General features: G+C 47.5%; 1 protein-coding gene across 3 annotated transcripts in view; it reads right to left on the bottom strand.

The window, feature by feature from the left end:
* Positions 1–27,088, bottom strand: part of MBTPS2 (membrane bound transcription factor peptidase, site 2) — a 354,709-nt gene that overhangs the window by 171,235 nt on the left and 156,386 nt on the right. For all 3 annotated transcript variants that reach the window (XM_063955767.1, XM_063955765.1, XM_063955766.1), the window contains exons 4-5: positions 22,966–23,069; positions 9,003–9,130 (exon numbers count right to left, since the gene is read on the bottom strand). In XM_063955767.1, coding sequence (XP_063811837.1) covers positions 9,003–9,130; positions 22,966–23,069 — 232 coding nt within the window. The remainder of the gene's footprint in view (positions 1–9,002; positions 9,131–22,965; positions 23,070–27,088) is intronic.

The raw sequence follows: 27,088 nt of genomic DNA, 5'->3' as shown, positions 1-27,088 counted from the left end.
ATACAGTAGATGCTCCTAACCTAACAATGAGGACTAGAGGACTAGTAGAGTTTCCTTTCTTTTTCATATGGATTGGGTTGAAACCACTTGGAATAAAGAAAAAGTAGCAAGAGTTTTTTGTTTTACATCTGGAAGCCTTACATTTATACACTACGAGAACTGGTGATGACGTTTGGTTAAACAAAACATGCTGGGTGGCCTTCCACTGTGCTTCTAATGTTTGGAGGAAATTACATGGGTTCTATGGACTTTATCTGGGACTTTACGTCCATTCTATGATACAGCGATTCTAATGGCGATATACAGTAGAAGAGCTATTTTATTGGTGGTCCCTGCCCTTCTAAATAAACATATATATTGTTTTATGGTATTACACCTTAGTACATTTTATATGTTTACTGTATATTATACTCCTGGTGACCGGCGTTTTTGGACACCTGGAGTTGAAAAGTTGGAAATAGTTAACAGATAAACCAATTTTCCTTATTAAAAGTACACAGTCATCTCGGGGTCGGATCAAATGCAACATGAGCCTGGAGCTGAAAAGAGCCCATTGTGAGAAGGGGAGGAGCTGGGAGCAGTGATGTGTGGGTGTGGCCAGTGTCAAGTGGGCATGTGCGCCCCTTACACTATCCGCCCCAATGTCTCCCTAAACATGTAAAAGTATAAAACTTGCATCATTTTGTGAGTAAAACGGAAATACAATTTTAATACTTTTAATTTCTGACTGTGTTGCAAACTGCGTAATGCTGTCATAATGATACTGTATGCCTGTTTTAGGTGGAGGCCTGTAGCTCTAAAGTAGCTCCATCTTCACCATTGTTAATGTGGCCCAGAGTACTTGGCACCTTATTGAGGGACTGAGCGACAATACAAAATACCAGGGCTTTACAAATAACGGACACCCCCCCCCCCCCCCCCCAGGCAAACCAACCCCCACGACCACACAGCTAAGGGGATACCCCCAGGCAAACCAGCCCTCCACGGTCACATTGGTGTTTAGCTGCCCCACGGTAAAAAAATCCACTTTCTTCTCAGCCAAATTAATGAGCAGCTACTCCTCCTGGCAACAAACCCCCATGAACACACAAGTAAGGAGTTACCCCCAGGCAAATATTCTCCCCCCTCCTCCCCGCAGCCACATCACTACCCCCTCTGTAGCCGCAATTCCTGCCCATGCATAGACCCTCTTATCAGAGAGCTCCATGCAGCCAGAATTTGGAGATTGCAGACAGTGCAGGCCGGGATGGACAGGCACAGCAGTCAGTGCAGGCCGGGATGGACACTCAGCACATGTACTCCTGTGCATCAAATGAGCGCCAAAATACAGGCACGCCCATGAATCTCCGCTGGGGCTGAAGAGGATTTGCTTCCTCCCTCCCTGCATAATCTGGTAGCCGGGCAGCAAAATCTAGGGGCCATGGCAACCTGGCCCCTGGGATTTGTCGAGCTCTACATAATACACTATGAGCTCTTTCCCCTTTTATTTTAGGAATTGTTCGACTTTGATCTGAAAAGGGTAACACGGTTGTGTAGTAGCTAGGACTGCCTCGTCACACCAAGGTCATAAATTAACTTTCTGACCAAGGCCCTATCTGTGTAGAGTTTGTATATACTCCCCATGTTTGCGAGGACTTCCTCTGGCTGCTCCGATATTCTCAGACAAATACTAGTAGGTTAATTGGCTTCTGGCAATAATAAATCAACACTAGTGTGTTAGCGAATATAGATTGTAAGCTCCACTAGGGCAGTGACTGCTGTGTATGACTGAAATATACTCTGTAAAAAGATGCGGAATGTGTTTGTGCTACATAAATGCCTGTCAATAAGTATAGAAATAAAAGGAGTGTTATGGTAGACTTACCATGGTTAACACTCTTTCTGCGAGGTACAAGAGTTCCACAGGGAAAACATTGGGGTGTAGAGTGGATCTTGATCGCAGAAAGAGTGTTAACCATGGTAAGTCTACCATAATACTCCTTTTCTGCAGCAGGTTACATTGGTTTCCACAGGGAAAACATTGGGGGGCCCTAAAGCAGTTCCTCAAGGGAGGGGACGCGCCATAGCAGATACAAGATCCGGCGTCCAAAGGAAGAATCCTGGGAGGCGAAGGTATCAAAGGCATAGAACCTAAGAAATGTGTTTACTGAGGACCACGTAGCCGCCTTGCACAATTGTTCTGAGGAAACGCCATAGCTGGCCGCCCAAGAAGATCCAACAGACCAAGTAGAATGGGCCTTAAATCGCAACAGGAGCTGGGAGTCCAGCCTGCACATAAGCTTGTGCAATCATCATTCTAATCCATCTGGCCAAGGTTTGCTTGTTCGCAGGACAGCCACGTTTGTGGAAACCAAACTGGACAAAGAGGGCATCTGACCTCCTGATAGAGGCAGTCCTCCCCACATAGATACAAAGAGCCCTAACCACATCCAAAGAATGTTCTTTGGGAGACAGATCCAAAGAGATAGAGGCCGAAACCACAATCCCTTGGTTAAGGTGAAAAGATGACACCACCGTAGAAAAATAACCTGGTCGAGTTTGTAGAACTGCCCGGTCACGGTGAAATATCAAAAAGGGTGAACGACAAGACAAAGCGCCTAAGTCCGACACCCTTCTTGCAGAGGTAATAGCCAGCAAGAACAGGACCTTGGCCTTGATCCATTTAAGGTCCACTAATTCAAGAGGTTCAAATGGAGACTCTTGCAGGGCATTTAGCACACCAGTCAGATTCCATGGAGCCACAGGAAGGACGTAGGGAGGCTGAATTCGCAGGACACCCCGTTTGAATGGGTATCCGTTCACATGGTCGACCATGTTATGGACAGTCATTAGGTCAACCACTATTGGTCGACATTGACATGGTCGACATGGACACATGGTCGACACATGAAAATTGTCGACACATGAAAGGTCGACACATGAAAAGGTCGACATGAGTTTTTTAACTTTTTTTTCTTTTGGGGAACTTTTCCATACTTTACGATCCACATGGACTACGATTGGAACGGTAAAGTGTGCCGAGCGAAGCGGTAGCGGAGCGAAGGCACCATGCCCGAAGCATGGCGAGCGAAGCGAGCCATGCGAGGGGACGCGGTGCACTAATTGGGGTCCCCAGTCACTTTACGCAAAAAACGACACCAAAAAAAGTAAAAAAACTCATGTCGACATTTTCACATGTCGACCTTTCACGTGTCGACCATTTTCATGTGTCGACCATGTGCCCATGTCCATGTCGACCAATAGTGGTCGACCTAATGACTGTCGACCATAACATGGTCGACCATTCATACCGGAACCGTTTGAATGTATGAACGTCAGGTATAGACGCAATTTTTCTCTGAAACCATACCGACAAGGCAAATATGTGAACCTTGAGGGAGGTCAGACGAAGGCCTAAGTCCAGGCCTCGTTGCAGAAAAGCCAGAATTCTGGAAGTTCTGAATCTATAGGCATCGTAATTCTTATCAGCACACCATGTGAAGAAAGAATTCCAGACCCTGTAATAAATCCGGGCAGATGCCGGTTTGTGGGCCTTCAACATAGTTTGGATAACCACCAATGGCCAAGTGTGGGTAGAGACAAGAGCCCTGTACGAGGAGGTCTGGGCTCTGAGGAAATAGAAGGGATTCTGTGTTGACATACCCTGTAGGTCTGAGAACAAACGCCATCTGTGCCACGCTGGTGCGACTAGAAGTAGTACTCCTCCTTCTTGTTGAACTTCCGTAGGACCCTGGGCAGGAGTGACACTGGAGGGAACATGTAAGGCAGCCGAAAGATCCCCGGTTCTTGATCCGAAGACCGGAACCTTGCAATTGTGTCGAGATGCCATGAAGTCTACGTCCAGTAAGCCCCACCTGTCCACTAGGAGTTGAAAGACTTCTGAATGAAAACTCCACTCTCCTTCGTGCACATCCTGGCGACTGAGGAAGCCCGCTTCCCAGTTCAGGACACCCGGAATGACCATTGCCGAAATGGCAGGCAGCTGGCATTCCGCCAAACAAAGGATTTTTAACACTTCCATCATTGCCATGTGGCTTTAAGTGCCATCTTGATGGTTTATGTAAGCCACTGTGGTGGCGTTGTGTGACCGTACTTGAACAGGCCTGTACTAGGAGGCAGGGCGAGAGATAGTGTATTGAACACTGCACTCAGGTCTAGAATGTTTATCAGGAGGAAGGATTCCCCCTTGGTCCAGCGACCATGAAAAAAAAAGTGTGTTGCTCCAACACCACTCCCCATCCTCGCAGACTGGCGTCCGTGGTCAGCAGGACCCAGTCGGGGATCCAGAAGGGACAGCCCCTGCTCAATTGCTGGTCCTGGAGCCACCAGGTCAGCGACAGACGAACCTCTGGAGCCAAAGAAACCATGAGATCTGATCCGATGAGGTAGGCCGTCCCACTTGGAAAGGATTAACCTCTGTAGTGGGCGGGAATGAACTTGAGCGTACTCTACCATGTCGAAGGCCGACCCCATCAGGCCAAGTACTTGCAACGCCGAGTGTATCGACACTCTGGGGCAACGAAGGAAGCATCGTATCCTGTCCTGAAGCTTCAGGACTTTTCCTAGAGACAGAAACAGTCTCTGACTGTTCGTGTCCAGGAGTGCCCCCAGATGCACCATGCTCTGAGCTTGGACCAGCGAGGACTTCTTCCAATTGATAAGCCACCCGTGGGCTTGCAGAAAGGTTACCGTCAGTTGCAGATGACTGAGGAGGACTTTGTGGGAATTTACCAGATTCAGCAGGTCATCCAAATACAGCAGGATTCTGACTCCCTGTCGACGGAGGTGGGTCGTCATCACAGCCATGACCTTGGTGAAGATCTGAGGAGCTGTAGCTAGTCCAAATGGCAGAGCCTGGAATTGGTAGTGAAGGTTGCCAATAGCAAACCGCAGGAAATGCTCATGCGACCTGGCAATAGGATTATGCAGATATGCATCCTGTATATCCAGGGATACCATATAGTCTCTGGGTTCCATATCTAATACAATGGAGCACAGTGTTTCCTTTACGAAACCTGCGCACTCTCACAAACTTTTTAAAAGATTTGAGATTTAGTATAGGCCAGCAAGACGCATTGAGTTTCGGGATCAGAAACGAGGTTGAGTAATAACCTCTGCCTCTCTGGGACTGAGGTATCATCACAATCACTCCTGTACTCAGGAGGGAACTCACCACAGTTTGTAGAGTTTGCACCTTTAACGGATCCGAAAGGAGGGTCATAGTGCAAAACTGGCAAGGGGGACATCTCTTAAACGAGACACTGTACCCGTGAGAGACAACTTCCAGTACCTATGCGTCTGAAGTGGTCTTTAACCAGAACTGGGCAAACTGTAGAAGTCTGCCTCCCACCCTAGGGTCCACCAGGGAGAGGCCCGACCAGTCATGCAGCAGGCTTGTCATGTTTGGAAGCAGGCTGACGGGCTGCCCAAGACGGTTTTGCCTTGATCGTTTTGGGAGCACGAGATTGTCTTGGTATGCCTGACCTGTTGCTTTCCCTTGAGACCAAAAGGAACAAAAAGTGGTACCTTTTGCCTTCTGTTCAGAAGGACTAGTAGTGGGGATAAAAGCCATCGTAGCGGCTGCAATTCAGACACTATTTTATTTAGGTCTTCCCCAAACAAATGTCCCCAGTGAAGGGGAGTACCTACAAGGTCTTTTTGGAGTCCACGACCTCAACCAAAGTATGCGGCGAGACAGGACAGACGTGGACGACGCCTTGGCTGCCATTATACCCATCTCAGGGGACGCCTCCTGAACGTAATAGGTGTCGGTGGTAACGTGAGACAGGGATTATCTGGCAATGACAGATATATCCTCGGGCAGCTCTTCCTCTAGTGCCTGAACCCACAATCTTTTTACAGCACAGGAGGCAGTTATAGTGGGTCTATGATTAGCCCCCTGTAAGGGAGTATATATATTTCAGGCATCCCTTCACACACTTATCTGTCAGTTCTTTCAGTGAAGTGACAGTAGTGATGAGCAGAGTGAACGACACCACGAGGCGGGTGACGTAAGAATCCACCGGCGGTGGAATCTCCAATATGTTACACAACTCTGCAGGGAGAGGATAGCGAGCCAAGGTCCGTTTTGCAGAGGAAATTTCTTTCCTGGATAAGACCAGGGTTCCCACCCGATGTCCGTGGTCAGTATTGGGTATTACAGTATTAACCACCTTCTGCTGTTTAAACTTATGAGTTTTCTTTGCCACGGTAGTGGAATCCACATCATCAGTGATTTGTAGGATATGCTTAAGAGCAACCACAAAGGCAGGGACATCAATCTGCAAGGGAGAATACTCATCAGTAACACAGGATTCAGTGTCTGATAGGACCGTATGCTCCCCCTCCTCTTCAGAGGTTTGTAGACTGTGAGGAGGAAGCAGCCCGCTTAGAGGGTTCAGGGGCACGGGAGTGACCAGAGGTAGATTTCTGTCTAGACAGGAACAGGGTTAGTTGTTGCAGTTGGATAGACAAATTTTCCATCTGACAGGACCGTTTGCTACCCCCCCCCCCTCTGATGAAACATCAGAGAGGATTATGGATTGCAGCCCTCATAAAGGACCCAGGGACACAGGAGTGACCTGGGGCCGATTTTTGTTTTACCAATGACTGATTTTTACTGCATACTGAATAACCATGGGGACAATTTTTGACTGTAGTTACACAGGTGGTCACATAGGGGGCGCTAGGTGTTCCACCAGAGTACCCAGTAGGTTGGTGAACGCAGCGCAGGTAGGCTCCTGTGTAGATGCAGGAGCTGCGGACTAACTGGGAGATGTATGACAAATAGTACACAGACCATTATACAACACTTCCCCCTCTGGTAAATCCTTGGAGCATGCTCTGCATGATGCAGGAGCTTCCACTGATTTACTGCCCTTTCTGTTAGACATTATGTGAGAAAGCAACAACAGAGCAGCTTAGGGGGTAATTCAGACCTGATGTCTAGGTAGTCGCCGCCTATTGGGGGGGGTATTGTGTGTGTGCAGATGTGCGATCGCTTGTGCTGGGGAGTTGCACAAACAGCAGTTTGTGCAGTCTCTGCACAGCCCAGGACTTACTATGCCGCTGCGATGATCAGGGCCGGAGCTGACGTCAGAAATCCTCCACAAAACGCCGGGTCCCTCCTGCGTTTTTCCGGACGCTCCCTAGAAACGGTCAGTTGCCACCCACAAATGCACTGTCAAATCTCCTTGCGATCACCGGTGCGTGCGGCATTTTCGCACCATCCCGTCGCTGACTGGAGATCCCCGTTGCGGTGGACAGTCGCGCCTGCGCATTGCGGTGCATACGTATGCGCACTGCAGACCTGATCGCAGCCTGTGAGAAAACGTACAGCAGCGATCAGGTCTGAATCGGCCCCTTAGAATGATAGAGCCAGACAAAGTAGAATACCTGCGAATAAATCCGGTATTATGCGACTGAAACATAGTAGAATATACGTATTGGATAAATATATTATGAGACCCAGACGCACCTAGCCCTTAGGGTACAGAATATAGTGACTGTTGTATCTAGAAAACTCAGAGTGAAACCACACAGCAGATACAGGCACACAGCCACAGGCAATGCAGAAATTATTATCACAATAAAGCTGCACTGTATTATACATAACACAGCGGTCCATGACTGGAGGATATATCAGACTACTCGTACATTATATTCTGTAAACAGTACACTTTTTCTCAACTAACGCTGTCTGTGTCAAGACATGTAGGATACTCAAGTGAATGTAAAGTCACGGCTCTGTATACAGGCGGCTTTACATGGGAGACTTTGCCCTGCAATCCCAGAGACCAGATGCTGCTGCTATGCTGTAGGATGGCACCCAGTGTCTCTGTGAGGAAATGAGGGAGTGTGAGGCAGCTCCAGGGCGGGAAAACTGCGAGGAGGTGGCGCCCTGGGCCAGGGGAGGGTCTACAGGTCATGTGCCGGCTCCCCTATGCTGGACTTCCACCCCAGGTACTAGCGAGCCTTATTAAATGGGGTGTTAGTACACCCGACCTGTACTCAGACGCCCTGGTGGTCTATTGGGGTACCTGCCCAGTGACAGTGTCCACGCCAGCGCCGCGAGCCATCTCTCTAGGTCGCAGTCAGAACACGATTTAATGGCGGGTCCCACCTGGGGGACCCTCTTACCTCCTCCGCGTAGCAGCCACGCGAACCAGGAGAGCGGGCTGTGACTCTGTGCCTAAACCGGACTTCTCCGCCGCAAGTACCCGGAAACTGAGCCGCGGGAGAATGCGGCGCCACGTGGGAGGTGATGGAGCTGCAGCGCTGAATTATCCTACTGACGTACAGCGCTGACAGCCCAGCGAAGGAAATCTTTTTAGAAATCTTTTTCAGGGCTGCACAGTGCAGCCCTCCTGTTATGTGACCTGCTGCTGCAGCCAACAGCTCGAAACTGAGCTCTCAGTGCCTGGAGGCGGAGTTATAGAGGAGGCCCCAATGCATCCTGGGACAGCCTAAAGCTTTAGCCTGTTGGTGCCTATGGATCAAGATCCATTCTACACCCTAATGTTTTCCCTGTGGAAACCAATGTAACCTGCTGCAGAAATATAGTTTACTTATTTACTTGAGTGCAGAAGTAGAAATGCCTGTATATGGAGTATACTGTATAGACATAATTAAGCAAAGATTTTTATTGAGTTTACAATCCACTTGGTTCCAAGGTTAACTATTTCAGTCACAATCAATATACAGAAAGATGTTTGGGAGAACTGTAAACAAGTGTACATATAAAATGGCAAATATTTTACATACCAAAGAATTTTAAGACTGGGCTGGCTGCCGCGTTCCCTTTAATCTAGTAAAACGTGCTGTGGCCTATTTCTGTCAGGAGGTGAAAATGTTCCATACTGTTATGGTACTGACAGTACGTGAATGTAAAGTATGTACACTTCCATTAGGCAAATAAATTCCACGTACTCACTCCCAACAAAAGCATGGAAAGAATTGTCCGTGGTGTTAATTACTTCGGAATATTTCTGTAGTATATTTACCTGCACAAAATATCCGCAGTTGTTGAATAGGAGAAACCAGCTGGAGGTGAGTGGTGAAAAGATCAACAAATGCTCCGGGGTACACCACAAACATGAACATCCCAAAGCCATTGAAACGCACCGTTTCCCTGAGGAAAGAAAATAATACGCATGACAGTTAAGTTCTAATGCTTGGATGCAATACTCATGCACTCTTCCTGGCATGCTTCAGGGACCATTCTGAGAATAAAGATGGCTGACAATGCTAACAAACACAGCGTATTTCCATCTGATCACTTAGTTAGCTAGCTAATGAAATATTAAGAATGAAAAAAAAAAATACAGCTTTATATTATGTAACAGTAAAATGTAATTATTTTTGCAATTTGTGTGAAAATTGTCAATAACTTATATCCATCCCCTTTAGACAAAATGTAGATTTGTCTTATTTGTGAGATAGTTTGCTTATTTTACTTCTTGATTTGGGTTTCATATGCCTGCACTAATTTCTCTGTACCATAAGATAGCTCTGAGACACAGGGGTTGGGAGCAGAGTTATAAAAAGAAAGAAATAACTTTGCACCTGGAAGAAACCTTGATGCAATGCAAGGGGTGATAATACATTTATGATCTGTTTGCGTGCATGCAGAGTAAGTAGGCTGCTTTTGTGTGCAGCCCACAAATACTGGGCAGCTTTATGTTTACACTGCAATTTACATCTGAGTTTAGACACACCCCTCACCTATTTAACTCTCTCTGCACGTGTTACATCTGCCCCACCTGCAGTGCCACATGGTTTTACCAACATGCAAAAAGTGTCTTGCCCTTTTTCCTTTGCTCCAAATCAGAATCAGCCCTATAGTACCTAAATCCCTGCTCTGCTTTAGACGTCAGATATACGTACTCATACAAAGTCATACTTGCCTACTCTACCCAGAACACAGGTGGCGCTCCTGACCTCCTGGAAGAGTAGGCAAGACTACTAACAACCCCCCACCTACCCATGCAGCTGTCCAAGGTGCAGGCATCTGATAACAGGATTTGCGCTGATCATGGCCTCCCTCATCTGCCTCCCAATGCCGGTAATCGCAACATTGTGTAGTGGGGCCATAATGACATGGCTGTGCAGTCACACCCCCTGTTCTGCCCCCATTTTCTGCATCATGTTCCCCTGCCACGCCTCGCCCCCCGCTGTGCCGACCTGGCTACCCCTTTTGGATATGTCAGAAAGCAGGCATATTTACATTTATGCCAACTCTGAGTAGCCTACAATCCTGCTGACATGCCTGCATTGAGCTTACACCCCTAAGTCCCAAGTGGGTATGTGACCAAGTTGTACGGATCTGCATCCCCTGTAATTGTATATGCTCAGCACTGGAGCATGCCTAATGTGTCTGTACGTCTGCAAACTTGTGTTCAACTCTGCTTTAGCCCTAAAAGAAATTACTGTGTGTTATATTAAATAAGATATTGTTTAAAGACAACAAAGAAAGAAAAGACCGTGTTATTAAGAGAACATTTATAAAAATGGAAATAGAAATGTATAATGGGTAAATATATCAGTGCAAAATACTCTGGAAAAAAGACAGCAGACATTCTCAGTGCCTGGTAAACGCTCTCCGCTCTTAGGGGGTAATTCCAAGTTGATCGCAGCAGGAAATTTTTTAGCAGTTGGGCAAAACCATGTGCACTGCAGGGGGGGGCAGATATAACATGTGCAGAGAGAGTTAGATAGAGTTAGATTTGGATGGGTTATTTTGTTTCTGTGCAGGGTAAATACTGGCTGCTTTATTTTTACACTGCAATTTAAATTGCAGATTGAACTCACCACACCCAAATCTATCTCTCTCTGCACATGTTATATCTGCCCCCCCTGCAGTGCACATGGTTTTGCCCAACTGCTAAAAAATTTCCTGCTGCGATCAACTTGGAATTACCCCCAGAATGTCAACATACAGAAATGTCGACATAGCATTTTAATGCTAGCTTTAGGTTTAGGCTAAAATAGTAAAAAATGCTATACTGACTGACGACACGCACAATGTCTACGTAATGAACATGTCGGCATTTCAATACGTTGTCATATTATGTCGACATTCTGCATGTTGAGCTGTCATTCCACATCCTAGAGAATTAGGGCCTGTACACACACAGGCAAGTCTTCGCTTTGCTTCAATATCCTCAATGCCTGCCTTGTTCACAGGTATTACTGTATTACTATAGAAGCTCTCATTAAGTACATGCTACAATATGCTGCTGGGGTACTCTGAAAATACACTTCCAACAAGAGCGCAAAAGTGCAGCACTGTCCTATGTTTTTAATAGGTGTTTTTCAGTGTCTGTATTTGTGACAGACAGCAGCTTTTATAAAAGAAGTGTCTGCATAAGTATTTCTTTTTCATCCACTAGGGGTCACTGGAGTACTCTTGGGATATGGACGGCTTTAGCAAGAACAGGGCACTGAATATTTAAATTTAGAACTCTCCTCCCCTCCATATCCCAGAGTACCTCAGTGTTTTTTCTGTGCTCGAAGTAGCAACAAGGCTTGTGTGGAGCTCCCACACTTATTTTGAATATTTTATTTTTTATTTTTACTAAACTTTACACACATCCCCCCCCTTCCAAAAGGCGTGGGTCCGGGATTGTGGAAGCTGCTGCATGCAGCTCTTGGCATGTCGGTCCTCACTACAGAGCACCCTCATAGCCTACAGGCAACTCAGTCACTGAGACTGCAGGAGGGAGACAGAACTTACCAAAAAGCCCTGTCACAGCCTCCACCATCAGCATAAGGTAAGGGGCACTGCTCCTTTTATTTATATTGCTGGGGGCAGGGGCGGTCAGCTCACGCAGCCGCCCGCCATGTGGGGTCTGAAAAGTTTTCTATTTTATTCTTAGCCCTGCGCCGCTGGTACCACGGTCACCCCCAGCCGCCCGCCAGCGCCGGCCACTACCCAGCCCGGACTGCTAGTACTAGCAGCCGCCGCTGGGCGCTCTCCACCGCTCGGCTCCCTGCGCCGCTGCTCTCCCCCTCCCTTCCGCTTCAGAGCTCCGGGCCGCGAACGGCGGCTGGTGCGGCTCTGTCTCCCGGGGGAGGAGAGAGGGGAGACTGACCGCGGACAGTGCTTGCTCCCGCGGTCCGTCTGTGAGGGGGAGGTCGCGCAAGAGAGGAGAGGATTGTGCCCGCATTGAAGCGAGAGGCCCCATAAACTAAGCTGCATTTTAATGCAGCAGCACATTATATGCACAGCACACGTTCAGACTAAGCCTATATTACATATAGCTTTAAATAGATGGGTATATATGCTTGTGTATTTGTATATATATATATATATATATATATATATATAATGGATGTAGGTATATATATATATATCTTTGTATATATTAAGCACATGGCAGGACGCCATTTTAACTCTACTTCCTGCTTCTTTTTTCAGGTAGTTGCTGTCCTACTACACTCGGCCATCGGATGGAGCATGGGTGTTACTAGGAATTTTGTACAGATCAGGTTTCATGTAGTGTAGCCCATGTGCACTGCACATCCGGCTTATATACACTTTAGTAACATTTACTGAGTCGTGGGACTTGTTTATCTTTGTCTACTTGTCTGTCTCTGTACATAATGAGTAAGGCTAATGCTAACTCAAAAGCAGCTTAACTGCAACATCTGTGCGTGTGTGACCTGAGGGATCTACCACATGCACAATATGTTTGTAAATACAGCTACAAATACGTTCCCTTCCCCTCAGCCTCCATACCAAGGCTGGAGGATGTAATGTCGGGTTTACAATCGAAAATGGCTACGGCATGTAAGGAACGTGAGACGGCGAGATCTGAGGCTAGGGTAATGCCTCCTGAGATACCAGTAGGGGCTCAGGAGACGTCCAGGACTTTGCACAAAAGTCTAGCTCTATTCCGAAAAATAGTTATCATTTGTCTTATAACTCCCCAGTTTCAAGTATGTTGCGTTATGACGATTCAATGCCATACCTCATATCGCAAGAAGAATATGAGGAGGGTGAGGTGTGCCAGTAGTCAGATAGTGAGGTTACTGATAGCCCAGCCATTGATAATCTCATCAGGGCAGTACGTCAGGTTCTTCAGTCTGTAAAATCTAGAACCTATTTCAAATTAAGTGTTATTTGCTAAACAACAGAGATCTCCAGTGTGTTTTCCTTATTCAGATTCTCTTAATAAACCACAGTCTATGAATGGGAAACTCCACCGGCTGTGGATTCGCTGGTGTCAAAACTTTCACAGAGTTACCCATTCCAACTGCTACTACGCTTAAAGACCCGTCAGAGTGTAAGCTAGAAGCTATACTAAAGTCAATGTATACAGCAGCCGGGGTGTTGCTTAGACCTACTTTAGGGGGAATTTGGGAGAATAAGGCTGTAGTTGCGTTGAACACAGCTCAGGTCAGCCTACAGAAAGACCACCTTATAATTCTCACTGATCACATCTGTGAATCTGCTGAGTATCTAGGGATGGCTTCTATGGACGTCGGCCAGATTTGTTATCGCCTTTCAGCTTCACTAGTTGCGGCACGACGTGCCCTCTGGCTGCGTTCTTGGCAGACGGAGGCAGCGGTTAAACGAGGTATAGAAGCGTTACCTTACGCTGGCGAGAAATTGTTTGGTCCTGAAGTGGACATATGGATTTCTGAGGTACCTAGACGGTAATACTCTGGACCAGCGTTCCAATCCTTTAGACCTCAGCCCTTTCAAGGCCGTGATACAGGAACAACCACACACGGTAGACGTGGTAGAGGACGTGGTTTCAACTAACCACTAACCGTCGTCAGGACGCTAAGACCATCGACAAGCCAGTGGCATGACGGGCTCCCAGCCCATCTCGGATCTCCAGTTGTGGGGGCACGCCTTCAGACGTTCCATTTGGCATGGTTCCAGACATCCACAGATGGGTGGATCCGCAATTTAGTGTAAAAAGGTTACAAAATAGAGTTCGACTGTCTCCCGCCACTGCGGTTTTTCAAGACAGGACTGCCTGTGTCGGACGACAAGAGGGCGGTTCTGCAAATTGCCATTCAGTCTCTGCTGGATTCCGCAGTTTTGATTCCGGTCCCTGTACACCAAGGAGGTCAGGGTTATTATTCCAGTCTGTTTGTGGCACCAAAGCCGGATGGCTCGGTCAGGCCAATATTGAACTTACAGGGCCTCAATCAGTACGTCACTTACTACAGATTCAAGTTGGAATCTCTGCGGTCAGTAATTGCAGGTTTAGAGCCACAAGAATTCAGGATTGCGCTGGATCTCAAGGATGCGTACTTACACATTCCAATTTGGCCCCCTCATCAGAGGTTCTTGCGTTTTGCGATACGGCAGAACCATTACCAGTTTCAGGCTCTACCGTTTGGCCTCTCATCAGCGCCTCAGGTATTCACCAAAGTGATGTCTGTGATGATAGCTCATCTCAGATCCCTAGGAGTGATAATAGTTCCGTTCTTGGACGATCTGCTCAACAGATGCTCCTCCAACATGCATTGCTAACGTACAATGTACTAGTTCAGCACGGTTGGATTGCCAACTTCAAGAAATCACATCTAATTCCGTCTCAACGACTTCAATTCCTAGGTATGATTCTCTATACGGTAAATCAAAGAATTTACCTACCAGAACAGAAAGTACAGATTATTCGTCATCTGGTACAATTGGTGCTCAAGCCACGCACAGTCTCTGTACATTTGTGCATTCGCCTCTTAGGCACAATGGTGGTGGCTTTCGAAGCGCTTTAGGTCGGAAGATTTCACTCACGTCCTTTTCAACTGGATGTGCTCGCACAGTGGTCGGGCTCGCATCTGCAGATTCACCACAGGGTGAGGTTGTCACCACGGACCAGAGTATCTCTACTCTGGTGGCTCAAAGTACACAATCTAACCGCAGGGAAACGGTTCGGCGCCTGGAATTGGATAATTCTAACGACGGACGCGAGTCTCAGAGGTTGGGGAGCTGTTGTTCAAAATTGTCAGCTCCAGGGTCTCTGGGCAGATCACGAAAGATTGCGGTCTCTAAATGTCCTGGAACTCCAAGTAATTTACAATGCGCTACGACAAGCAGTGCACATGCTCCGGTCTCAGACTGTCCAGGTGCAGTCAGACAACGCGATGGCGGTCGCGTACATTAACAAACAAGGAGGAACGAGAATCCGCATGGCCATGCGAGAAGTAGCTCGAATCCTCATTTGGGACGAGCATCACCAAGTGATATTGTCGGCAGTGTTCATTCCGGGAGTGGACAACTGGGAGGCGGATTATCTCAGCCGTCGGGATTTAAATCCAGGAAAAATAAGATTTTACTTACCGATAAATCTATTTCTCGGAGTCCGTAGTGGATGCTGGGGTTCCTGAAAGGACCATGGGGAATAGCGGCTCCGCAGGAGACAGGGCACAAAAAGTAAAGCTTTTCCGATCAGGTGGTGTGCACTGGCTCCTCCCCCTATGACCCTCCTCCAGACTCCAGTTAGGTACTGTGCCCGGACGAGCGTACACAATAAGGGAGGATTTTGAATCCCGGGTAAGACTCATACCAGCCACACCAATCACACCGTACAACTTGTGATCTAAACCCAGTTAACAGTATGATAACAGCGGAGCCTCTGAAAGATGGCTTCCTTTAACAATAACCCGAATTAGTTAACAATAACTATGTACAACTTATGCAGATAATCCGCACTTGGGATGGGCGCCCAGCATCCACTACGGACTCCGAGAAATAGATTTATCGGTAAGTAAAATCTTATTTTCTCTATCGTCCTAGTGGATGCTGGGGTTCCTGAAAGGACCATGGGGATTATACCAAAGCTCCCAAACGGGCGGGAGAGTGCGGATGACTCTGCAGCACCGAATGAGAGAACTCCAGGTCCTCCTTAGCCAGAGTATCAAATTTGTAAAATTTTACAAACGTGTTCTCCCCTGACCACGTAGCTGCTCGGCAAAGTTGTAATGCCGAGACCCCTCGGGCAGCCGCCCAAGATGAGCCCACCTTCCTTGTGGAGTGGGCCTTTACAGATTTAGGCTGTGGCAAGCCTGCCACAGAATGTGCAAGTTGGATTGTGCTACAGATCCAACGAGCAATCGTCTGCTTAGACGCAGGAGCACCCATCTTGTTGGGTGCATACAATATAAACAACGAGTCAGATTTTCTGACTCCAGCTGTCCTTGCAATATATATTTTTAATGTTCTGACAACGTCCAGTAACTTGGAGTCCTCCAAGTCACTTGTAGCCGCAGGCACTACAATAGGCTGGTTCAGATGAAATGCTGACACCACCTTAGGGAGAAAATGCGGACGAGTCCGCAGTTCTGCCCTGTCCGAATGGAAAATCAGATATGGGCTTTTGTAAGATAAAGCTGCCAATTCTGACACTCTCCTGGCAGAAGCCAGGGCTAGAAGCATGGTCACTTTCCATGTGAGATATTTCAAATCCACCTTTTTTAGTGGTTCAAACCAATGAGATTTTAGGAAGTCCAAAACCACATTTAGATCCCACGGTGCCACTGGAGGCACCACAGGAGGCTGTATATGCAGCACTCCCTTAACAAAGGTCTGGACTTCAGGGACTGAAGCCAATTCTTTTTGAAAGAAAATCGACAGGGCCGAAATTTGAACCTTAATAGATCCCAATTTGAGACCCATTGACAATCCTGATTGCAGGAAATGTAGGAATCGACCCAGTTGAAATTCCTCCGTCGGAGCACTCCGATCTTCGCACCACGCAACATATTTTCGCCAAATTCGGTGATAATGTTGCACGGTTACTTCCTTCCTTGCTTTAATCAAAGTAGGAGTGACTTCTTCCGGCATGCCTCTTTCCTTTAGGATCCGGCGTTCAACCGCCATGCCGTCAAACGCAGCCGCGGTAAGTCTTGAAACAGACAGGGACCCTGCTGAAGCAAGTCCCTCCTTAGAGGTAGAGGCCACGGATCTTCCGTGATCATCTCTTGAAGTTCCGGGTACCAAGTCCTCCTTGGCCAATCCGGAACCACTAGTATCGTTCTTACGCCTCTTTGCCGTATAATTCTCAATACTTTTGGTATGAGAGGCAGAGGAGGAAACACATACACCGACTGGTACACCCAAGGCGTTACCAGCGCGTCCACAGCTATTGCCTGCGGATCTCTTGACCTGGCGCAATACCTGTCCAGTTTTTTGTTGAGGCGAGACGCCATCATGTCCACCATTGGTCTTTCCCAACGGGTTACCAGCATGTGGAAGACTTCTGGATGAAGTCCCCACTCTCCCGGGTGAAGATCGTGTCTGCTGAGGAAGTCTGCTTCCCAGTTGTCCACTCCCGGGATGAACACTGCTGACAGTGCTATCACATGATTCTCTGCCCAGCGAAGAATCCTTGCAGCTTCTGCCATTGCCCTCCTGCTTCTTGTGCCGCCCTGTCTGTTCACATGGGCGACTGCCGTGATGTTGTCCGACTGGATCAATACCGGTTTTCCCTGAAGCAGAGGTTCTGCCTGGTTTAGAGCATTGTATATTGCTCTTAGTTCCAGAATGTTTATGTGAAGAGACGTTTCCAGGCTCGTCCATACTCCCTGGAAGTTTCTTCCTTGTGTGACTGCTCCCCAGCCTCTCAGGCTGGCGTCCGTGGTCACCAGGATCCAATCCTGTATGCCGAATCTGCGGCCCTCCAATAGATGAGCACTCTGCAACCACCACAGAAGAGACACCCTTGTCCTTGGAGACAGGGTTATCCGTAGGTGCATCTGAAGATGCGACCCTGACCATTTGTCCAACAGATCCCTTTGGAAAATTCTTGCGTGGAATCTGCCGAATGGAATCGCTTCGTAAGAAGCCACCATTTTTCCCAGGACTCTTGTGCATTGATGTACAGACACCTTTCCTGGTTTTAGGAGGTTCCTGACAAGCTCGGATAACTCCTTGGCTTTTTCCTCCGGGAGAAAAACCTTTTTCTGAACCGTGTCCAGAATCATCCCTAGGAACAGCAGACGAGTTGTCGGCATTAACTGGGATTTTGGAATATTCAGAATCCACCCGTGCTGTTTTAGCACTTCTTGAGACAGTGCTAATCCCATCTCTAGCTGTTCTCTGGACCTCGCCCTTATTAGGAGATCGTCCAAGTATGGGATAATTAATACGCCTTTTCTTCGAAGAAGAATCATCATCTCGGCCATTACCTTTGTAAAGATCCGAGGTGCCGTGGACAATCCGAACGGCAGCGTCTGAAACTGATAGTGACAGTTTTGTACAACGAACCTGAGGTACCCCTGGTGTGAGGGGTAAATTGGAACGTGGAGATACGCATCCTTGATGTCCAAGGATACCATAAAGTCCCCCTCTTCCAGGTTCGCTATCACTGCTCTGAGTGACTCCATTTTGAACTTGAACTTCTTTATGTACAGGTTCAAGGACTTCAGATTTAGAATAGGCCTTACCGAGCCATCCGGCTTCGGTACCACAAAAAGAGTGGAATAATACCCCTTCCCTTGTTGCAGAAGAGGTACCTTGACTATCACCTGCTGAGAGTACAGCTTGTGAATGGCTTCCAACACCGTCTCCCTTTCGGAGGGGGACGTTGGTAAAGCAGACCTCAGGAAACGGCGAGGTGGATCTGTCTCTAATTCCAACCTGTATCCCTGAGATATTATCTGCAGGATCCAGGGATCTACTTGCGAGTGAGCCCACTGCGCGCTGTAATTTTTGAGACGACCGCCCACCGTCCCCGAGTCCGCTTGAGAAGCCCCAGCGTCATGCTGAGGCTTTTGTAGAAGCCGGGGAGGGCTTCTGATCCTGGGAAGGAGCTGCGTGTTGCTGTCTCTTCCCTCGACCTTTGCCTCGTGGCAAATATGAATAGCCCTTTGCTCTCTTATTTTTAAAGGAACGAAAGGGCTGCGGTTGAAAAGTCGGTGCCTTTTTCTGTTGGGGAGTGACTTGAGGTAGAAAGGTGGATTTCCCGGCTGTAGCCGTGGCCACCAAATCTGATAGACCGACTCCAAATAACTCCTCCCCCTTATACGGCAAAACTTCCATATGCCGTTTTGAATCCGCATCGCCTGTCCACTGTCGCGTCCATAAAGCTCTTCTGGCCGAAATGGACATAGCACTTACCCGTGATGCCAGTGTGCATATATCCCTCTGTGCATCACGCATATAAAGAAATGCATCCTTTATTTGTTCTAACGACAGTAAAATATTGTCCCTGTCCAGGGTATCAATATTTTCAATCAGGGATTCTGACCAAACTACCCCCGCACTGCCCATCCAGGCAGTTGCTACAGCTGGTCGTAGTATAACACCTGCATGTGTGTATATACTTTTTTGGATATTTTCCATCCTCCTATCTGATGGATCTTTAAGTGCGGCCGTCTCAGGAGAGGGTAACGCCACTTGTTTAGATAAGCGTGTTAGCGCCTTGTCCACCCTAGGAGGTGTTTCCCAGCGCTCCCTAACCTCTGGCGGGAAAGGGTATAATGCCAATAATTTCTTTGAAATTATCAGCTTTTTATCAGGGGCAACCCACGCTTCATTACACACGTCATTTAGTTCTTCTGATTCAGGAAAAACTATAGGTAGTTTTTTCATACCCCACATAATACCCTGTTTAGTGGTACCTGTAGTATCAGCTAAATGTAACGCCTCCTTCATTGCCAAAATCATATAACGTGTGGCCCTACTGGAAAATACGGTTGATTCGTCACCGTCACCACTGGAGTCATCGCCTGTGTCTGGGTCTGTGTCGACCGACTGAGGCAAAGGGCGTTTCACAGCCCCTGACGGTGTTTGAGTCGCCTGGACAGGCACTAATTGATTGTCCGGCCGTCTCATGTCGTCAAACGACTGCTTTAGCGTGTTGACACTATCCCGTAGTTCCATAAATAAAGGCATCCATTCTGGTGTCGACCCCCTAGGAGGTGACATCCCCATATTTGGCAATTGCTCCGCCTCCACACCAATATCGTCCTCATACATGTCGACACACACGTACCGACACACAGCAGACACACAGGGAATGCTCCTAATGAAGACAGGACCCACTAGCCCTTTGGGGAGACAGAGGGAGAGTTTGCCAGCACACACCAAAAGCGCTATATATATATCAGGGATAGCCTTATAATAAGTGCTCCCCTATAGCTGCTTTGTTATATAAAAATATCGCCATAAATTTGCCCCCCCTCTCTGTTTTACCCTGTTTCTGTAGTGCAGTGCAGGGGAGAGACCTGGGAGCCGTCCTGACCAGCGGAGCTGTGAGAGGAAATGGCGCCGTGTGCTGAGGAGATAGGCCCCGCCCCTTTTCCGGCGGGCTCGTCTCCCGCTATTTTGAGAAATCAGGCAGGGGTTAAATATCTCCATATAGCCTCTAGGGCTATATGTGAGGTATTTTTAGCCTTTATAGGTACTCATTTTGCCTCCCAGGGCGCCCCCCTCCCAGCGCCCTGCACCCTCAGTGACTGCCGTGTGAAGTGTGCTGAGAGGAAAATGGCGCACAGCTGCAGTGCTGTGCGCTACCTTTAGAAGACTGCAGGAGTCTTCAGCCGCCGATTCTGGACCTCTTCTGTCTTCAGCATCTGCAAGGGGGCCGGCGGCGCGGCTCCGGTGACCATCCAGGCTGTACCTGTGATCGTCCCTCTGGAGCTTGATGTCCAGTAGCCAAGAAGCCAATCCATCCTGCACGCAGGTGAGTTGACTCCTTCTCCCCTCAGTCCCTCGCTGCAGTGATCCTGTTGCCAGCAGGAATCACTGTAACATAAAAAACCTAGCTAAACTTTCTCTAAGCAGCTCTTTAGGAGAGCCACCTAGATTGCACCCTTCTCGGCCGGGCACAAAAATCTAACTGGAGTCTGGAGGAGGGTCATAGGGGGAGGAGCCAGTGCACACCACCTGATCGGAAAAGCTTTACTTTTTGTGCCCTGTCTCCTGCGGAGCCGCTATTCCCCATGGTCCTTTCAGGAACCCCAGCATCCACTAGGACGATAGAGAAATGGGCATTAAATCCAGAAGTGTTTCACATGTTGGTCCAAAGGTGGGGTTACCCTCAAGTGGACCTGATGGCATCTCGCCACAATCACCAAACGCCCCAGTACGTGTCCAGAACGAGAGATCCAAAGGCCGTGGCGGTGGATGCTCTCACAATCGCGTGGCCGTATAGCCTCGTGTATCTGTTTCCACCGTTTCCGCTGCTCCCTCTGTTGCTAAAACGGATCAAAAGAGATTCCGCCACAGTCATACTAGTGGCGCCTCATTGGCCTCGGAGAGCTTGGTTCTCGGATCTCCGCGGATTACTCGCAGACGATCCTTGGCCGCTCCCGCTACGTCCGGACCTGTTACAACAGGGTCCGTTCCTTTACCCCGATTTAGTGCGGCTGCGTTTGACGGGGTGGCAGTTGAGAACGCCCTCTTAAGAAGAGAGGACATTACAGAATCGGTTATACCAACCATGCTACGTGCTAGGAAGCCAATTACGGAAGCTCATTATTACAGAATTTGGCGAGCCTATATAGGTTGGTGTAAAGCTCGGAAGTTTCCAACATCATCTTTCAAGCTATCCCGTCTTTTGTTATTTCTATAGACGGGGTTAGATGGAGGACAGCGTTTATCTACACTAAAGGGGCAGGTATCTGCTTTGTCAATTTACTTTCAAAGACGATTGGCTCTATTGCCGTCTGTACGCACCTTTCTGCAAGGTGTCCTCAGAGTACAGCCTTCATTCATTCCACCTACAGCGCCATGGGACTTGAATCTGGTTTTAGATTTCTTACAGTCTTCATATTTTGAACCCTTACAACAAGTGGATATTAAGTTTCTCACTTGGAAAGCACTTTTTCTACTAGCCTTAGCTTCGGCAAGGCGTGTTTCAGATTTGGGTGCCTTGTCATGCAAGCCACCGTATTTGGTGTTTCATAATGACAGAGCGGAACTTCGGACGAATCCCGCTTTCTTGCCAAAGGTAGTGTCATCTTTTCACATCAATCAACCAACAGTAGTTCCTGTGTTAACAGAAGATTCTGGAACTTTGGATGTGGTACGCGCACTACGCGTTTATGTATCCCGAACGTCTACAGTTCGTAAGACGGATACTTTGTTTGTTCTCTATGATGCTGCCAAGATGGGTTGGCCAGCTTCTAAGCAGACCATATCCAGATGGATTAAACTGACCATACGTCAAGCTTACCTTCATGCTAGGTTACAGCCGCCTACATCAGTAACAGCTTATTCCACACGTTCTGTGGGAACTTCATGGGCAGCTGGTCGTGGGGCTTCTACGACGCAGCTTTGCCGTGCGGCTACATGGTCATCAGTGCACACGTTTGTGCGCTTTTACAAGTTTGATACGTTTGCGGCATCAGCATCTAGCTTTGGCCGCCTAGTGTTACAGGTGCCAAACAGCTCTCCCGCCCAAGGGGGAAGCTTTGGTACGTCCCAAGAGTACTCCAGTGACCCCTAGTTTATGAAAAAGAAAATAGGATTTTGGTACTTACTAGGTAAATCCTTTTCTTTGAATCCATAGGGGGCACTGGATGCCCACCCAGAGCAGTTTTACCTGGTTTGTGGTAAGTTCAGGGGCTCTTATGGTAACACATTCTCACCGACTGGTTCAAATTTTCAAGTTCTATCGGTTATGGTGTCAACTGTTTAGTTGTCAGTAACGTTATGTGAAAACTTTATTGTTGTCCGTTATGTTATATGTAATCCTCCATTGTCAACCTCTCTACCGCTCCTGTTCGGCTCAGTAAAAAACACTGAGGTACTCTGGGATATGGAGGGGAGGAGAGTTCTAAATTTAAATATTCAGTGCCCTGTTCTTGCTAAAGCCGTCCATATCCCAAGAGTACTCCAGTGCCCCCTATGGATTCAAAGAAAAGGATTTACCTGGTAAGTACCAAAATCCTATTTTCATCTATTGTATACTACTAGGTAGTCATATGGTTGAAATATTTATGTGCATACAAAATGCAGTTTAATCTCTGCCACAAATAAAAAGGGGGAGATCAGATTACCTCACGGCTGCCACTCCGTGCCCGACCTCATGAATGACACCACTGATGAAGATTGCTGAGAAGAAGTATGTCAGCTGGCTGATAGGCAGGTTTACACCAGGCACCTGTTTAAGTTGGTATGGTGACAAAACACAACATGAGTTCAGACCCCAAAGCATACGACTATCAGCTGCAGTGACAAATGGTTACATAAAAGTAAAAAGTTATATACAGTATTAAAAAAAATATATAAAGTAAAAATTAGTAACTAAAATGTAATCAACTTTAACAGCAGGGAGTAAATGACGCAGGTTACATAAATATTACATACTGTTCAACTACATAGGCAAAATACCATATTTACTAATTGCAAAGTAAGACAACTCTATATACAGTATGCTGTACAGCAGCTGGGATAGCAAGCATTTCAAATATACATGAATTCTGCAACAGATTCTACGCTCGCATTCACACCAAGCACATAAAAATAACATGAGGGACTCACAATCTGAAACTGTTCTCTGCACTGCAGCATGTTGTCTGGCTTATATTAAAGATGCTCCGAGCTACAGGAAACTCATGACTGACAGCTCCCACTTGATGAAGATCAGAATCTAGGGCCCCCAATTCCTTGTTGATCGCTAGCTGCCGTTGTTCGCTGCGCAGCGATCATTTAAAAAAACGGCAAAAATGTGCATGCGTAGGCACCGCTATGCGCACGCGCGTTGTGCAGGTACCTAGAGCATTGTTGCTGTGCAATTGTTCTAGCGAAGAATCCATTCGCACAGCCCATTGCAAGGAGATTGACAGGAAGAGGGCGTTTATGGGTGTCAACTGACCGTTTTCTGGAAGTGTTTGGGAAAACGCAGGCGTGTCCAGATGTCAATTCCAGGACCTTCGTCGCTGAATTCATCGCACAGGAAAAGTAACTGCAGGGCTGGTCCTTGTTTTGCACAAAATGTTTTTGTACCGCTCAGCTGCACATGCGATCACACACTTGCAAAGCGAAAATACACTCCCCCGTGGGTGGTGACTATGCGTTTGCATGGCTGCTAAAAGTAGCTAGCGAGCGATCAACTCGGAATGAGGGCCTAAAGGCAGTTCTATGTAACACTACAGTTTATACTTCTGATTGGTGGACTCGCAAACAGTGCTTAGCTTGAAGAGTAGGGATGGTCATCAATGGGTTTACCAGAGACCGTTTCAAACCATAGGGGAGGTGCATTGATGGCCCTCAGCTGCACACACAAAGGCCACAGCTGAGTGGCCATCACCAGACATCCTCCGCATATGTATGGTATACATCACTGGACAGAGCAAGCCTGCACGGATCCAATCGAATGCTAGGGAGTAGAATCCAATTCCCTATGAAGGGTGTGAGTTAGCACTGCAGTGGCCTGTAAATGCAGACAATGGCACACAAACTCGCACCACCTTCTAGCGCCAGACGCACACATTTCTGATCGCAGCTCTATGAGGATGAGCACAAAAATCCAGGAGACATACAGCCACACTTACTCACACAAATTAATTGCAGTTAATTTGATTCTCCCCATCAGTAAGTAGAAATTTGTAGTTTAGCATAATTTTTTGAGCTCCACCTATTACCCACAGAAAACTAGTAAACACTTTTATATACCCTTCATAGTGTATAATTGGTTCCAAACATCTGAGGTATAGACAGAGTAAACTTTAATTCTTAGAAACATTAAAACAAAAAGGAGTGAACCGAAACATCACGTGCTGTTCAGATTGTGTAGCTCAGAGGCTCCCAAAGGTGGTACTCAAGGCACCCTTACGGTCCTGGTTTTAAGTATATCCATGCTCGGTTACAGGTGACTTAATTAGTACCTCAATACATTTGATTAAACCATCTGTGCTCTAATGTTCAATCCAGGAATCGTGCAGGGCAGAAACGCACGCGGACATCACTATTCGGGGCAGGTGCCCCCCCCAACCCCCCCTCGACGTCATTAATGGTGGTGTGCCACAGCGTCGGCGTCACTGCGGGGGGTGCTCCTTAGGTGCTAGGCTTCCCCAAGCTCTCCCTCTACCGTGAGTAGAGGCTGTGCGCATGGCATCTATTCAAGCAACAGAACAAGGCAGCGGACAGAGTATGTTTTAGCAGAGCGCTACTAAAGGGGCAAGGTGCATTATGCCCTTTAAAAATCAGGCAGGGCGCTGCGCCCTGCTAGCTAAAACAGCCTAGCATGAACACTATGCTCAACCATGGATATACTTAAAACCTGGATCGTTATGGTGCCCTGAGGTACACGTTTAAGAATCTCTGGTGTAGCTTATAGGTTTTCCTGCTTGTCATATGGTAAGCTCCTAAACATATATCAGTATTGGACCACAACTGTTGTTTTTCCCCCTTATTAAATGAAAAATATATAAAGAAACATAAAAAAAAAAAAAAATAAGAATTTACTTACCGATAATTCTATTTCTCATAGTCCGTAGTGGATGCTGGGGACTCCGAAAGGACCATGGGGAATAGCGGCTCCGCAGGAGACTGGGCACAAAGTAAAAGCTTTAGGACTAGCTGGTGTGCACTGGCTCCTCCCCCTATGACCCTCCTCCAAGCCTCAGTTAGGATACTGTGCCCGGACGAGCGTACACAATAAGAAAGGATTTTGAATCCCGGGTAAGACTCATTACCAGCCACACCAATCACACCGTACAACTTGTGATCTGAACCCAGTTAACAGCATGATAACAGAAGGAGCCTCTGAAAAGATGGCTCACAACAACAATAACCCGATTTTTGTAACAATAACTATGTACAAGTAATGCAGACAATCCGCACTTGGGATGGGCGCCCAGCATCCACTACGGACTATGAGAAATAGAATTATCGGTAAGTAAATTCTTATTTTCTCTAACGTCCTAGTGGATGCTGGGGACTCCGAAAGGACCATGGGGATTATACCAAAGCTCCCAAACGGGCGGGAGAGTGCGGATGACTCTGCAGCACCGAATGAGAGAACTCCAGGTCCTCCTCAGCCAGGGTATCAAATTTGTAGAATTTAGCAAACGTGTTTGCCCCTGACCAAGTAGCTGCTCGGCAAAGTTGTAAAGCCGAGACCCCTCGGGCAGCCGCCCAAGATGAGCCCACTTTCCGTGTGGAATGGGCTTTTATAGATTTTGGCTGTGGCAGGCCTGCCACAGAATGTGCAAGCTGAATTGTACTACAAATCCAACGAGCAATCGTCTGCTTAGAAGCAGGAGCACCCAGCTTGTTGGGTGCATACAGGATAAACAGCGAGTCAGATTTTCTGACTCCAGCCGTCCTGGAAACATATATTTTCAGGGCCCTGACTACGTCCAGCAACTTGGAATCCTCCAAGTCCCTAGTAGCCGCAGGCACCACGATAGGTTGGTTTAAGTGAAATGCTGAAACCACCTTAGGGAGAAATTGAGGACGAGTCCTCAATTCTGCCCTGTCCGTATGAAAAATTAGGTAAGGGCTTTTATAACCAATGTGATTTTAGGAATCTCAACACTACATTGAGATCCCAAGGTGCCACTGGAGGCACAAAAGGAGGCTGTATATGCAGTACTCCCTTGACAAACGTCTGAACTTCAGGTACAGAAGCTAGTTCTTTTTGGAAGAATATCGACAGGGCCGAAATTTGAACCTTAATGGACCCTAATTTGAGGCCCATAGACAGTCCTGTTTGCAGGAAATGCAGGAATCGACCCAGTTGAAATTCCTCCGTAGGGGCCTTCCTGGCCTCGCACCACGCAACATATTTACGCCAAATACGGTGATAATGTTGTACGGTTACATCCTTCCTGGCTTTGATCAGGGTAGGGATGACTTCATCCGGAATGCCTTTTTCCTTCAGGATCCGGCGTTCAACCGCCATGCCGTCAAACGCAGCCGCGGTAAGTCTTGGAACAGACATGGTCCCTGCTGGAGCAGGTCCTGTCTTAGAGGTAGAGGCCACGGGTCTTCCGTGAGCATCTCTTGAATTTCCGGGTACCAAGTCCTTCTTGGCCAATCCGGAGCCACGATTCTTAGTACTTTTGGTATGAGAGGAAGAGGAGGGAACACATACACTGACCGGTACACCCACGGTGTTACCAGAGCGTCCACAGCTATTGCCTGAGGGTCCCTTGACCTGGAACAATATCTGTC

The sequence above is a fragment of the Pseudophryne corroboree genome, chromosome 2, assembly GCF_028390025.1.
Source record: "Pseudophryne corroboree isolate aPseCor3 chromosome 2, aPseCor3.hap2, whole genome shotgun sequence".
Taxonomy (NCBI): domain Eukaryota; kingdom Metazoa; phylum Chordata; class Amphibia; order Anura; family Myobatrachidae; genus Pseudophryne; species Pseudophryne corroboree.
This window is presented reverse-complemented; position numbering and strand designations above follow the sequence as displayed.